The sequence below is a fragment of the Euleptes europaea genome, chromosome 4, assembly GCF_029931775.1.
Source record: "Euleptes europaea isolate rEulEur1 chromosome 4, rEulEur1.hap1, whole genome shotgun sequence".
Taxonomy (NCBI): Eukaryota; Metazoa; Chordata; class Lepidosauria; order Squamata; family Sphaerodactylidae; genus Euleptes; species Euleptes europaea.
The window spans coordinates 76,088,202-76,101,690 of NC_079315.1; the positions used below are offsets into that span (position 1 = coordinate 76,088,202).

Sequence of the window (13,489 nt, forward strand, 5' to 3'; positions counted from 1 at the left end):
AAACCTGTGTAAAAAAAACAGGACACTCTGAAGCTAACCTGAAAGTCAGCAGACTTCGACAATGAAAACTTCTAAGTGAAACTCTAGATGGAATTTGCTGAATTAGAATTATCCAGGGGCTCAACAATTTTCTCATGGGCTACAGCCGTTAAATTGCTTAAACCACCGAATTACTCTTGTGAACAATCAGAGCTTTTCCAGCCCCATGGGAATTAAATGCCAAGGGGTTTTTGTTGCGAGAGGAATTCTGATGCTAGCTTCTGGCTGAGGCATGCTAAGAATGGGCTGGGCTTCCTGCTTCTCGCGCCTTTGTTTGATCCAAGCCACCCTGTGTCTAATTCCATCCTGAAAAGACTAGTTGGTGAGTCTAGCTTCCCATCTGGCTTAAAACTATCAATCAAGCAATCATTTATTAAAGATCATAGACCAGCAGAATAAAACATAAATGAACAGAGTGGCTACAAGAGCATATGTACAATCTTTAATTAATATATATATATAAAAGCAAATACGTGTTAGCTTAAGACTATGCACTATACAATACAGGAAGCCATAATTATTTCTACTTTTGATACTTTTCACATTTTTTGTAGAAATGTGTTTAATGCAATTAAAATTATTATTATTATTTCCTTTACAATCAGTTATGCTTTGCTTTATAACTCTGACCTAGACTATTTCACACACTCTGCAGGCGCACAGGCTTTGGACACACTATGAGGATTAAAATCATATAATTCTGAGATTCCACTGTTCTTTTTATGGAAGAATGGTTGGGGCACTCTGACCTGTCTAATAAGCAACAGGGATGCTAGCAATTCTAAGATTTTTATGGCTGTGGACACTTAGATGGGTTGCAGAAGTAAATTGGGGTTGCGCTGACATGCCAAGAAAACACTGTATGCATGCTTGTTCATGTGCAAATGCAGAGAATTTCCAGTTCCTCCCGGGTTGCAAAAGCCATCGGAATCAGAATAGATTTCCAAATTCTCACTACCCCACCCCGGTAGCCACAGATTAATCCTTTTGCCACCTTTTGTCACCTGGGAACCTAGGAGGGGTGAATCCCCTCTCCCCGCCCCCAGAAACACAGTATATCTGGGGTGCCCCCAGCCCATTATGTCACCTTAGGTCTTTCCTGGCACCTTTGCCGTTACTCTGTTGGTGTAGGTTTTGCATAGCCTAACCAGGCTCCCTCCCGCCTTGCTGGTCAAGTCTCCGGAAACCCCTTGCCCCCGCCTTTGCTCTTGACTCTGTCTATCTTAGTCTACATGAACTTGGACACCACTTCGTCTAGAAAGGTAGATATTACCCAATCAACGATTCCTATCTGTGCTTGTACGCCTCTCTTTTAATTTCCTAGGATCCTTTGTGTGTATGTATGCAACAATGATTTGATTGAAAACGACATAAACACTATTTAATTCAGTATTCATTGTTTGTGTCTTTATTTGAAGGTCACAGTTACTGGCTCTGGTAGACAAAGGTTGCGATACCACTATAAAAATAAATATTGTAGTTTGACCATCTTGCTTGCTAATTCCCCAAGTTAAATAGCAAGTTGGCTAACACCTTGCTGGGATCATTTGCTGGGCACACACTCCTGCCTGTACGAGAACATGCTGCAATTTAACAACAAAAGAGCACACGGAAAAAAACCGGAAATTGTATGTTGCATAAAACAGAGTGCCAGACACAAAGATGAATGTGCTAGAAAACCAAATGTTAAGGAAGAGTGCTAGTGCACAACACAGATATAAACTACCACCACTCCTTTAAAAGAACTTTGAACAAAGCCAACGAGCTCAACAGGTAAGTGACGGACACTGCACCTGAGAAAATATTAACACTAATAGATACAGAAATCCCCTTAAGAGAGGTTCATGTTGCAGTCAATACAAACCTTTACCACATAAAAACAGATTGCATGGATAAGCACAGAACAGGAATACAAAATCAGTTACGTGCTAAGTTCTTTAGAACTTATCTTAAATATACATATACTACTTCCTCCAGTATCATTCATTACAATTCAACACTGTACCACCTGTATGCTTAAACTGCCATAATCACGATGTGTAATAAAATAGTGGCAATAATAGCGACAGGATAGTGTGAATAACAAATGCCACAAAATCGGGCCACCCACGATGAGGTGGGGACCTATTTGGGAGATGACCAAGGTATATAAAAACTGTGCCAAATCAACCAGAAGGGGTGAAACCTTTCAGAACTAGCTCAGTTGGGACTAAGGGAGTTCTAGAAGGGACAGAATGTTGAGAACAGCTGTTGGTTAAAGGAAGAAAAGCAGGTCTCTGGAGAGCGGGCATATAGATTCTAAAAAAATTCAGTCCTCTCAAGCTCCTTACACAGTGTATAGGAAGAGCTCTGGGGGAAGAGGGTCTAAAGTGTTTTCCGGTGATTCCTCCTTGACTCCCAGTTTGCCATTATATGTAACAGAAAACTGCCTGGTTCACATATGGTCAAAAAGTAGCAAAACCACACCACCCACAGACAAGACACATACTAAGGAGACTCCTTCGATATGCCCAAAAACATTACTTGTAAATTAAACTAGAAGGGCAAACGATTCCCTCAGAAAACTAAATAAGGACTAGAAGAGAATTTCAGCCCATTCCTAAACGGGGGGTAGATCCATGGTGGCCGGGAGCGGCGGAGCTGTGCCACCTCCTCTGAGGCTTCCCGGCCACCCCTCTGAGGTTTCACGGCCGCCGTGGAGGGAAAAAAAGGGAATTTAAAAATTAAAATAAAGAAAAAGAAGGGAAATTCCCCATTGAAAAAAGTGAGGCTGTGCCACCAAAAAAGGTAGTGCAACCCCGCTGCTACTCTGGGGGGCATTCCTGGGCTGAAAGGGCGGGAACGCTTCTCCCACACCGACACGGTCGTTTTCTTCCGGGATTTAGTTCCCAGACTAGTTGCGTGGGTGGTGGGGGCCGGCGGAGCTCTGTTGCTCCTGGACACCAGCATGTTTGCCCTCTGCCAGCATGTTTGCCACTGTATCCTGTGAGATAAGAAGACCCCCCCCCTCAGGATTGCAGACAAGAGGAATGTTGAACGAAGAATTAGGGAGAGGAGAAGAAAACAGCTTGCTCATACACCCGAGAGTTTAGAAAATTCTGGAATATTTGAAAGGTTGAATTTCAGTAACTAAAGGCTTGGTAGTTAAATATCCTATACCATTCATGAATTCATATATTAATGTTTGAAAAGCATACATACCTTTAAATGCACTAATATCGCCATAATGTACTTGGAGAACAAAGTATTTGCTAGCCTTTTCTCCTCCAACTTTGAATCCAACTCCTTAACAGAAAAAAAGTGAGTTGAAATTCTAGAAATTATACATATTAAATGACAGGGTAAAGTACCAAATCATAAAATGCCCCTGTTAAGAACTGGATGAGACACACAATTAGTCCAATGACTTAACCACATACATGAGGTAACAATGTGTAGATGTAGTCTATCATGGTGATCACAACTAAAGCATTCTCTGGAAAGAAAATATAGCATTGGAAGTGAATGTTTTGCTAGCAACGAGAAATGGGATGACCTAATAAGAGCAAGCAGACATGTTATCTCAATTTATGTCTGCGCTTTTTTTACAACTGTGGCTTAGTACACTGTTGGTGGGAATATGGAACACAGAACTTTACTTAGGGCAATGCAAGGTAAAAGAATGATCTTGACAGTGTTTCACTACAAACCAAATATAATTTACCAACAATCCATTATTCAATAGCCATAAAAGTTAGTTCCAGTTGCATTGAAGCAGGGAGCAGAGAAGCTCACTGTATAAGGAAATTTGCTCAGGCTCATATTAAAACAAGGAAGATGAAAACTTCCCAGATTTCAAACGACTTGTACCTTCTTGTAGCAATTTAATGGATTAGCAATATGGTCTTTTGAGGGACCACACAATGTTCCATTTTTTAAAGGGAACATTTAATCTACTGGTAAGCAGATATGCTTTTTTTTTTGGTAAGTTAAAAGCAAAAACTTCCCAATCAAAAAGTAACACAAAACATATTTTCTCCACCAAGTCTATTGCCACATACTTTTCTGAAATGTTATACCCTGAAAGATACCATACCTTTTGGCAGTCTTGTTGGTGGGGCATTTCTTGCCCAAGCATACAAAATATTGGATGTATCTGTGCATGTTCCTGCATCACAGTCCCTAGAAAAACCAATGAAAAACATTTGTTTTGGCATGGCCCCAGGGAGCACTCCTCTACATTCAAACACAACACCGTTTGTAATGTAATATATGAGGTCCACAATGACATCTTTTTTCAAACCTTTTGAATTTGGGCTCCTTTCTAAAAACAGCCCCTAATGTCTAAGCCCTCAATTCACTGCCAGACATCTCTTCAGCAAGCAAGAACATGTAGTTCTCACTGGCATATGTGCAGCCCTCTGCTGTGTCCTCAAGGACTGTGAATTAGGGCATTATCAATAGAAAAAGGACTAGGACAAAGACATCTGACTACTTGCTTAAGACTGACGTCTAAAAAAGGAGGAGCTGCTGTGATCAGAAACCACTACAGGATCATGCTTCTCTGCAGCTTCCATGGTCAGCTTAGCAGTTCAGGTGGCTGCCTTGCTAAATCTCTGCATCAAAGAAGGAAAAGACTGCCTTTGCCTGACTCCTATCTGCACTTGGGTTGCCAGGTTCCTCTTTGCCACTGGCAGGAGGTTTTTGGGGCAAAGCCTGAGGAGGCGACCCTATTAATCAAAGTCCTCCAAAATGTCCTATCTTTGACAGCCTTGTTCACATCTTGCAAACTGAGGACTGTGGCTTCCTTTATTGAGTCAATCCATCTCTTGTTGGGCCTTCCTCTTTTCCTGCTGCCCTCAACTTTTCCTAGCATGACTGTCTTTTCCAGTGACTCTTGTCTTCTCATAATGTGACAAAAATACGATAGCCTCAGTTTAGTAAAGTTTAATTAAGTTAACCATGGGGGAAAGGGAGGGAGATTATAATTTCATTTTTTTCTTTGAAACTGTGAATGATTTATTGTAGCATAATACAATTCCCTCTAACAGCAGACTTGGTGTATTGTGCAGACAAGCAGAAGCAGTGAAACAGGTTAAGGGTACACCTGTATGACCAGTCATCTCTCCCCCACCCCATTCCCTTATACAGCTTGCAACACAGGAAGCATTTGGAGGCACAAGAAATGATACTGTCATTAGATTGCCTGATAAAGCCAACAAGAGTAGCATAGGGATTGGAATTATGGTTGCCAATTGCCCGGTGGTGGCGGGTAAACTACCGCCCATCCACCGGGCTGCCCTGAAAGATACAGCTGAGGGCCGGCAGGCACTGCGGTCGCGCGCACACGTCACTTTTGGGTAATCCCAAAAGTGACGCGGACGCTCTAGCACCCTCGGCTAAAACTCTATGGAAACCATAGAGTTTCGGCCAGGATCGCTAGAGTGTCCCTGTCTCTTTCGGGCTAACACCACAGCCCCGCGAAGCTCCCACCGATGAAGCTGCGGGGCCTGGCAAGCCTAACTTGAATATAAAAACATTTCCCTTCATCGTGACCAAAATATAAAGTTTTTTTTTTTTACTTATTACTATCCCATAATAATATTCTGTTTTGAACCACTGGCTTTTTGCCTGTATTTAGTTGGTTATTGGTGTGGTCCCTGTTGACTTTTAACACACAAACACAACTACAACCACCCAAATTCAAAGGGCACATGCGCATAGCCAATCGTCTCCCCCCCTCATTTGCAGCATAGGAACCATTCTCCTTCGGCAGAGCAACAGCACTCAGGTTTGGGTCTGGCAAAGCATAATGGAGAGGAGTCTCTCTCTTTTTCTCTCATGCACACATAGAGTGCTGTACTATTTAAGTCGGAGAGCAAGGAACAGTCTTCTAAGCACAACTGAAAAGGGAAGATAAACCTCCTCATTAATTTTTCCACCCTGCAATCTCCAATTTGTCTATGTTTGATTTTATGTTAAGAATTACCCCCATAATAAAAAAAAAATTCAGCATTCCATACAAGAACTTCACAATTTCCCCTCTGTGCATCATCATGTCTCTAGCTGAAAATTCATGCCTGATGCCTGAAGAATATATCCTGAGAATCAGAAAGTTAATTTGATTATTTTAATTAAATTTTAATATTAATAATCATCAAAACAAATAGAAACACATCTTTATAATAGTATCCAAATCTCTAAATTGAAACATAAATCTCAAAATGATAATGTCCAGGGATGCATTTATTCTTTTAGTTTAATTTCTGTGCAGAAAATCTCTTTTCTTTTCTTTGCCTGTGTGATGCAATCTTAACTATCGGGATAATATACCAACATACTTGCTGCTGAAATAAAAATGGGGAAAAATCTACAGTGATATTTTGAGTACCTTGATAAACATTAACATCAGAGAAAATGTGTTAAAGCTTATATTTAGAATGAAAAAGATTATTAAAAACACATCACAAAAATGTTGGTATTGTGCCATGGATAAAAGATCTCTTATCGATTTATGGTGGAGCTGCCTGGGACTTTCCAGTCTCTGGCAAAAGATTTGTAGGATCCTGAGTGAAATAGTAGGAGAAAAGGAGGAATGTACTCCAATGTTCATTTTGTTTGGTCAGATGCTCCCGCAGATGGAGAGAAAACATGAATATTTTTTTTAAGTTCATTATTTAGAAACTATCAATAAGGCTTCCAATATATTAATGTTTTAAGTTCCTTGAAAAGGAACTAATATAACTAATCACATATAATTTCTGTTTCCAGCAACTAACATGTTTTAAGGTTCTAAATCCTTTTATCAGTCAGACAACATGAACAATGTTAAGTATCATCAGGCATAAACTATGACCTTATTAAATGTAATCATGCACTTCCATTTTTTGAAAAAGTTGTCAACCTCTAAGTTCATTTATACTATGCAACCTGTCAATATAGAGATATCAGACTTTACTTTTGAATTTTTAAAAATCATTTTCACACTCATTATTTACACAAAAGAAAATGGAAAAAACTGTGGCTGCCTTCAGATATCATGATAAATTATGGTTAATGCAAACTCTATCTAGTTGGTTTACCAGACAGAGATGTGAAAGCCCGAAAAAGTTTTAAAAACCATTCCCTCCCATTTTTTTTCTAAGGACCGTTTCCCCAGTTTTTCTGTTGGGGGACTCCAATGAAATGTTTTCTCTTTTGAAACGACTACAGTTCTTTGCAGGGAAAGGTTATACTCACTCAAAATGAGTAGCATGAATATTTGTATGCAAGACAACAGCATCAGATAATTATCCTCACAAATACAGTAGATACAGTTTTTTTTTCAAGAATATGCTTATTATTTAAATAATAATTTTGGCAAAGATTAACGCGCTGCAGTATGTTTAATGATAATATATTAACAAGTTCAGTGTTTTTAATGCTAACAAATTTAACTTGACATCCGTATGCTGGCAGTCCTAATGCAACTGTATCAGCTTGTTTGCACCCCAGTATCACTCTCTTTTGTAGGAATTGTTTTCAGTAGTTTGCAGCTTGTTCACTCTCCCAAGTATTGGATGCAATTTTGCTCGCAGACAACTATGGTATTTATACTTCTGAATTCCATAAATAGTTCAGTTTAATATCCTAAATAAGCTACAGATGATGCATCGTATGTTGTTAAAGGGATACAATAAATGTAAGTATTTTCGGTTTTCTTTCCATAGCTTCAAAATATCCAGAAAATGTACATTATATGGCTATCCCAGTTGTACATAAAGCTTGTTTTGTCTGCCTCCCAGGAGAGAGATTATCCACCCTATATTTCTATCATGATAGCCAAGTTTCCAACAAGGGTGGTTTGCTACTCAGCACATGGTGCCTTGTGAATTCAGACATCACAGTACATAACAATTTGTATGACTCTGTTAACAAATTAGCTACATACCCCAGTTTGATCAGATGTCATAATTAACTGAGGTTTGACCAGTTTATTGTGTCTGACTGCAGCAATGCCTGTCACTATCAACAGTTGTTAACAGAGCCGACCAAACTTGCAATTAATGCTGAATATTATGAACACTAATGCTGACAAGAAACTTAAAAGCAAATAGCTGAAGACTTGATTGGACATTGATTTACTATCACAACATACTTGGATGCTCAAGTTAAAAGAGTTATCTAAAATCTGACGAGTACTCACTACTACTTATTGCCCTAGTAACACAGCACAAAAACACGCAATTAAAAGTATCAGTTCTTCCCATCAATGTATTTCTTGATGTTCCTGCATAATACAGCAGTGTTGCCCTGTTAAAAAAAACATTACAGCTATAATATTATTCTGTTCCCATTAAATGGCACACCAAAAGAACTGTGAACACAAAATACAATTAATGTGAATTCTAAACTATTGTGTTCAATCAACATTGTGTTTAGGAGATACAACATTCCAAACTTCAACATCTTTGAAGACTGCCAGAGAAAATTACCAAATCAAAGCTACCATGAAAATTCAATTTTTTTAGTTGTTCATCTAATCAACCTTTCAGAGGAACGGCTATGATGGACTTTTTAAAGTTCCCTCAAAGTGCTCTCTGAAGAGCTAGATTTGAGGCCAGCAGAAACCAACATGATTTTTGGGATGTAAGCTTTCGAGAGTCAAAGCTCCCTTCGTCAGAGCTAGCTATTCTACTGCAGGACAACACAGCTACCCACTTGAAACAGTTCTCTCTGAATGATTAATACATTAGCTGAATAGAACAGCTACCCATTCCCACAATGCTCTGGAATCATAAGGGAAATAACCACATCAGTGCTACTAGCCCACCAAGAGGTCCAGTATTGACATGGTTACATTCAGTTCTCCAAAAGCTTTAACCAAATGTTTTGGGAACGCAGTAGATCCTACCATGGTAAAGCATCACCTTAACACACCAATAATGAATGAATGAAACAATCTACCCTTTTAAGATAAAAAGAAAGCTTTTAATTAGAGCAGATGTCCTTGGTAATGCTCCTGCACAAAGCTGTTTAACTGATTACTTCTTTTTTATTCAGAAGAAGAAAAGGAGTTGGTTTTTATAGGCCGATTTTCTCTGCCTTCTAAGGAGAATCAAACCGGCTTAAAATATCCTTCCCTTCTCCTCCCCACAACAGAGGCCTTGTGAGGTAGGTGGGGCTGAGAGAGTTTTGAGAGAACTATAACTAGCCAAAGGTCACCCAGCTGCTTCATGTGGAGGAGTGGGGAAACCAACCCGGTTCACCAGATTAGAGACCGCTGCTCATGTGTAGGAGTGGGGAATCAAACCCGGTTCTCCAGATTAGAGTCCACCACTCTTAACCACTACACCACCTTGGTATGTTTTTATCATGGCCTTCTTTCCCAGGAACTCAAAGAAGCACGCATGATATCCTCTTCTCCATTTTACCATCACAACAACCTTAAGGTATGTTAGGCTATGAGAAAGTGCCTCACCCAAAGTCTCTCAGCAATTTAATGGCAGAGTGGGGAACATGGCTTTCTCAGAACCTAGCACAACACGCTAGCCACTACACTATGTTACCTCCCCCCTGGTGTTTTCTGCCCACAATTTTCACTGTAGTTTTATTGGTTTAAATGGTGAGGTGGTTTATAAATGATAATAGGTGTTTTCTCCCCTAAATTTGGTGATTTGATGGTGTTTTATATTTATGTTTAGCTTGTAGTTAGTTGCCCTGAGATACTACCTGGCTGCCCAAGAAACTATAGCCTGCTGGTGTGGCTGCAGCTGCCCTCTGTCTGGTGAATGAGAAGTATGAGTTCAACATCACCTACATAAAGCAACTTTCACCTGGAGAAAGCAAAAAACGAGTAAGAAAATGACAATTGAAAGGAATTATTGGTTATCAAGCTTAGCAAAATTTTGTCTGCCCTTCTTAAAGAAACGCCAGTACCACATGATGAATGATGCTGAGGCAAGGGACCAAGGGTATCTCAGACACTGAAATAAAACTAAGCAACTGACTAAATGCGAATTCAAAATAGACCTGGTTCAAGAAAGATTTACCAATAGTGTAAGAGTGTGTAAAGAGTATCAAACACAAAACATACGAACACATAGATTCCAGTGTTAAATTCTATGAAATAGGAGGCATTGCAGTAATTTATAAACAGTGCACCTTGCCAATCTCATAACCCTTTAGGGCCAAGTTAGCATTTCTTGTTACTTGCTTTATAGACTGCCCTTTTCAAATATTAATGGTCCAATCAAAATTTAAAAGGTATTTCAAAGCTGCTTCTGATTTATTAATATCCATAATTTATTGATGAGAGTGAAGGTGTAGACATTTGTAATTTGCTTGCTATTCTCAAGCTGTTGAGTTATATTTTTTTATTAAGGTTGCAATCTTTAGTCAGTTGAACCATAAATCAACTACTGGTTTTAGTGATTATAATCTATGAGGGAAATTTTGATCTGTGAAAACACATTTTAATCAGCTGTGAGATTATTTGCACTTTATAAATCCCTATTGGTTAGTGTTTTAAAGTACTATGGATCGAAAAATGAACCATTACAGATGGCCCTTCTTTTGAACAAGGAATACTTTCTGGTTTCTTAATTTATAAGTTCTCATACTTTTTCAGTATCTCAAACACACACACATTAATCACCCTAAACCTTCAGTTGATTAATCTTCTGATTAAAAGCTTGAAGCCCTAACAACCACCTGAAATACCACAGATCGAGCACTTCAAGAAGCCCCGTATCTACAACTCATTCATCAAGCTTGTCCAAAACACTGAAAATTTAGGGCAATATCCTGGGACAACCAAATCTATAAGCCATAGTCTGAAGAATTATCTCCTCTGTTATATAGAATTCACACGTGAAACTCAAACTGCCCCTTCTCACATTTATCAACATGAGGGGGGGAAGATGAGTTTTTTTAATGTGCCTATACTTTTCTTAATGAACAGGTGATCATGCAGAAAACTTGATTTACAGCTACATTTCAACCATCCTGTGCTTTCCAATGCAAGTTTTGTTTTAGTCTCAGAGACCAATGGACTTGAAAAATTGACAGCAATTGATTTTTATCCTCTCAAGGAATATTACACCCTCCTGCTATTAACTGAAGAAGGGCTAAAGAAGATTCTTCTGCCCATATACATTCAGAAGATTTCTAATTGGTCCAACCAGAAACTGACTCTTTATAGACCTATTATGAACTATAGGCACTGACAAGCTCACGCAAATGTATGAAATTTCCATATATTTCTATTAAGCTACTGGTGACAATACTAGTACATCTGCTTATTTTATCAAGAAACAAAAGAATACAAAGAGTTGGCTTAAAATAATTTATCTTCAATGTTGGTTCATGCTGTAAAAGCTTACTGAAACTTTGAGAAATAGTTTAAACTTCTTACAGTGCATTCCTAAGGAGAGTTACTCCAGTCTAAGCCCATTCATTTCAATGGGCTTAGACTGGAGTAACTCTCCTTAAGAAAGCACTGTTAGGCCCCGCAGCCAAGGGGCAGCTAAAAGAGCTACTCATTCTTCTGGGGGAGAAAGCTACTTCTCAAGCATAATGGAATGCTTGTTTCATACCAACAGACTCTACAAATGGAACCTCCGTACTTTCTAGTCTCACCACTTCACCTGTATTTTCAACTTCTAGGCAAATGGTTCTTGGGGCTCTTCTTAAAGAAGTGCACATGATCACCAAAGAAGGCCTGAAGTACTCATTGCTACCTCTGACCATATGGAAAATACACACTGAGGCAAGAGTTCAAACACTAGCCTACCTCCATGAGTGCAAAGTAAACCAAGATGGCAACACACGAATACAGAAGTTAAGGCTGGACAGGGTTTTCAATGTCTAATACACACCAGAAACCCGACAATGACTACGCTCCATCAATGTTATTTTGGGGAAATAACCATGTGACAGCCTTTTAGCCAAGACGGGATGAAGTTGTGCAGCGCCCATCTCAGGCCCTTAACTGTAGAGCACTCTCATGCCTGAAGCGGGTCAGTGCGTTTCAGATGACTATACTCTTAGAACCGACCACTTCCTGAGAAGTGCTTTGTTATCTTATTCAGTTAGTCACCCACTAACTAAGCAGGATTCAACTACTTTACTCACATAAAAATGAGTCTTTTTATTTAATTGCTTCAATGTAATTTAATGTATGTATGTGTATATGCAAGTATTACAAAGTCTTAAATTCAGTAACAATGTATAGTATAAAGCAAGCAAGTTCTACATACTATTCAGTTTTAAAATCCAATACTTATAACAATTAAAAGTCTGATTTAGTTCAAAAGTTCTGATTCACAATATCTAGAATAATATTTATAAATCCATACATACCCAATAGCCAATGTCCTGAGACTCTCTGAGAGAGGACTGAGATTCTAGTTCTTCTGTGCCTTTATTTATACTGTTTAAGTCACCTTCAATGGGCTTGAACCTTGAGCTCGAGCAGGATACAGTTCACATGCTCTGTGGCTTCCCTTTAGACTACCATATAAGGACTTCCCCTTCCACCAGGCTATTTTGCTAAACTTTAAACAGTCAGTTTTGAGTCATGTTATCTCTCTATATTTTTAATTTTACCATCATTCTCATCTGGATAATACGAATAAAATGAACCTATTTATAAGTTTCTACCATCATTTTATCATATTAAAACCCAATATAATGTTACAGTACATTAGTCAGCAAAATACAAGGTTGTAGGATAGACTCTCGTAGGTTATCCGGGCTGTGTAACCGTAGTCTTGGTATTTTCTTTCCTGACGTTTCGCCCGCAGCTGTGGCCGGCATCTTCAGAGGAGTAACACTGAAGGACAGTGTCTCTCAGTGTCAAGTGTGTAGAAAGAGTAATATATAGTCAGAAAGGGGTTGGGTTTGAGCTGAATCATTGTCCTTCAAAAAGTAACAAAGGTAATGTGCTAACCATTGTCTTGTAAGTATCAAGATAATGTGCTAATGAGGGTGTGGCATGTTAATATGGAACCATTGTATCCTGAAGTGATCTGTTAATGTGTGAAATCCAAAGCTAATCTGCATGGCTATTGTTGACTGTAGTCTTTGTTAGTCTGGAGGTTTTCAAGACAGGAAGCCATATTAACATACCACACCCTCATTAGCACATTATCTTGATACTTACAGGACAATGGTTAGCACATTACCTTTGTTACTTTTTGAAGGACAATGATTCAGCTCAAACCCAACCCCTTTCTGACTATATATTACTCTTCCTACACACTTGACACTGAGAGACACTGTCCTTCAGTGTTACTCCTCTGAAGATGCCGGCCACAGCTGCTAGTGAAACGTCAGGAAAGAAAATACCAAGACCACGGTTATACAGCCCAGATAACCTACGAGAACCAATGAACTCTGACCGTGAAAGCCTTCGACAATATTTTGTAGGATAGACGTTTGTGAAGGTGATGTCCTTTTAGTACAGGAATACAAGTGGAATTCCTGCATG

At 39.0% G+C, this 13,489-nt stretch overlaps 1 protein-coding gene across 2 annotated transcripts in view; it reads right to left on the reverse strand.

The window, feature by feature from the left end:
* The window catches only part of PAM (peptidylglycine alpha-amidating monooxygenase), a 111,917-nt gene that overhangs the window by 68,725 nt on the left and 29,703 nt on the right, over positions 1-13,489 (reverse strand). For both annotated transcript variants that reach the window (XM_056847830.1, XM_056847828.1), the window contains exons 5-6: positions 4,115-4,200; positions 3,241-3,324 (exon numbers count right to left, since the gene is read on the reverse strand). In XM_056847830.1, the coding sequence (XP_056703808.1) occupies positions 3,241-3,324; positions 4,115-4,200 (170 nt within the window). The remainder of the gene's footprint in view (positions 1-3,240; positions 3,325-4,114; positions 4,201-13,489) is intronic.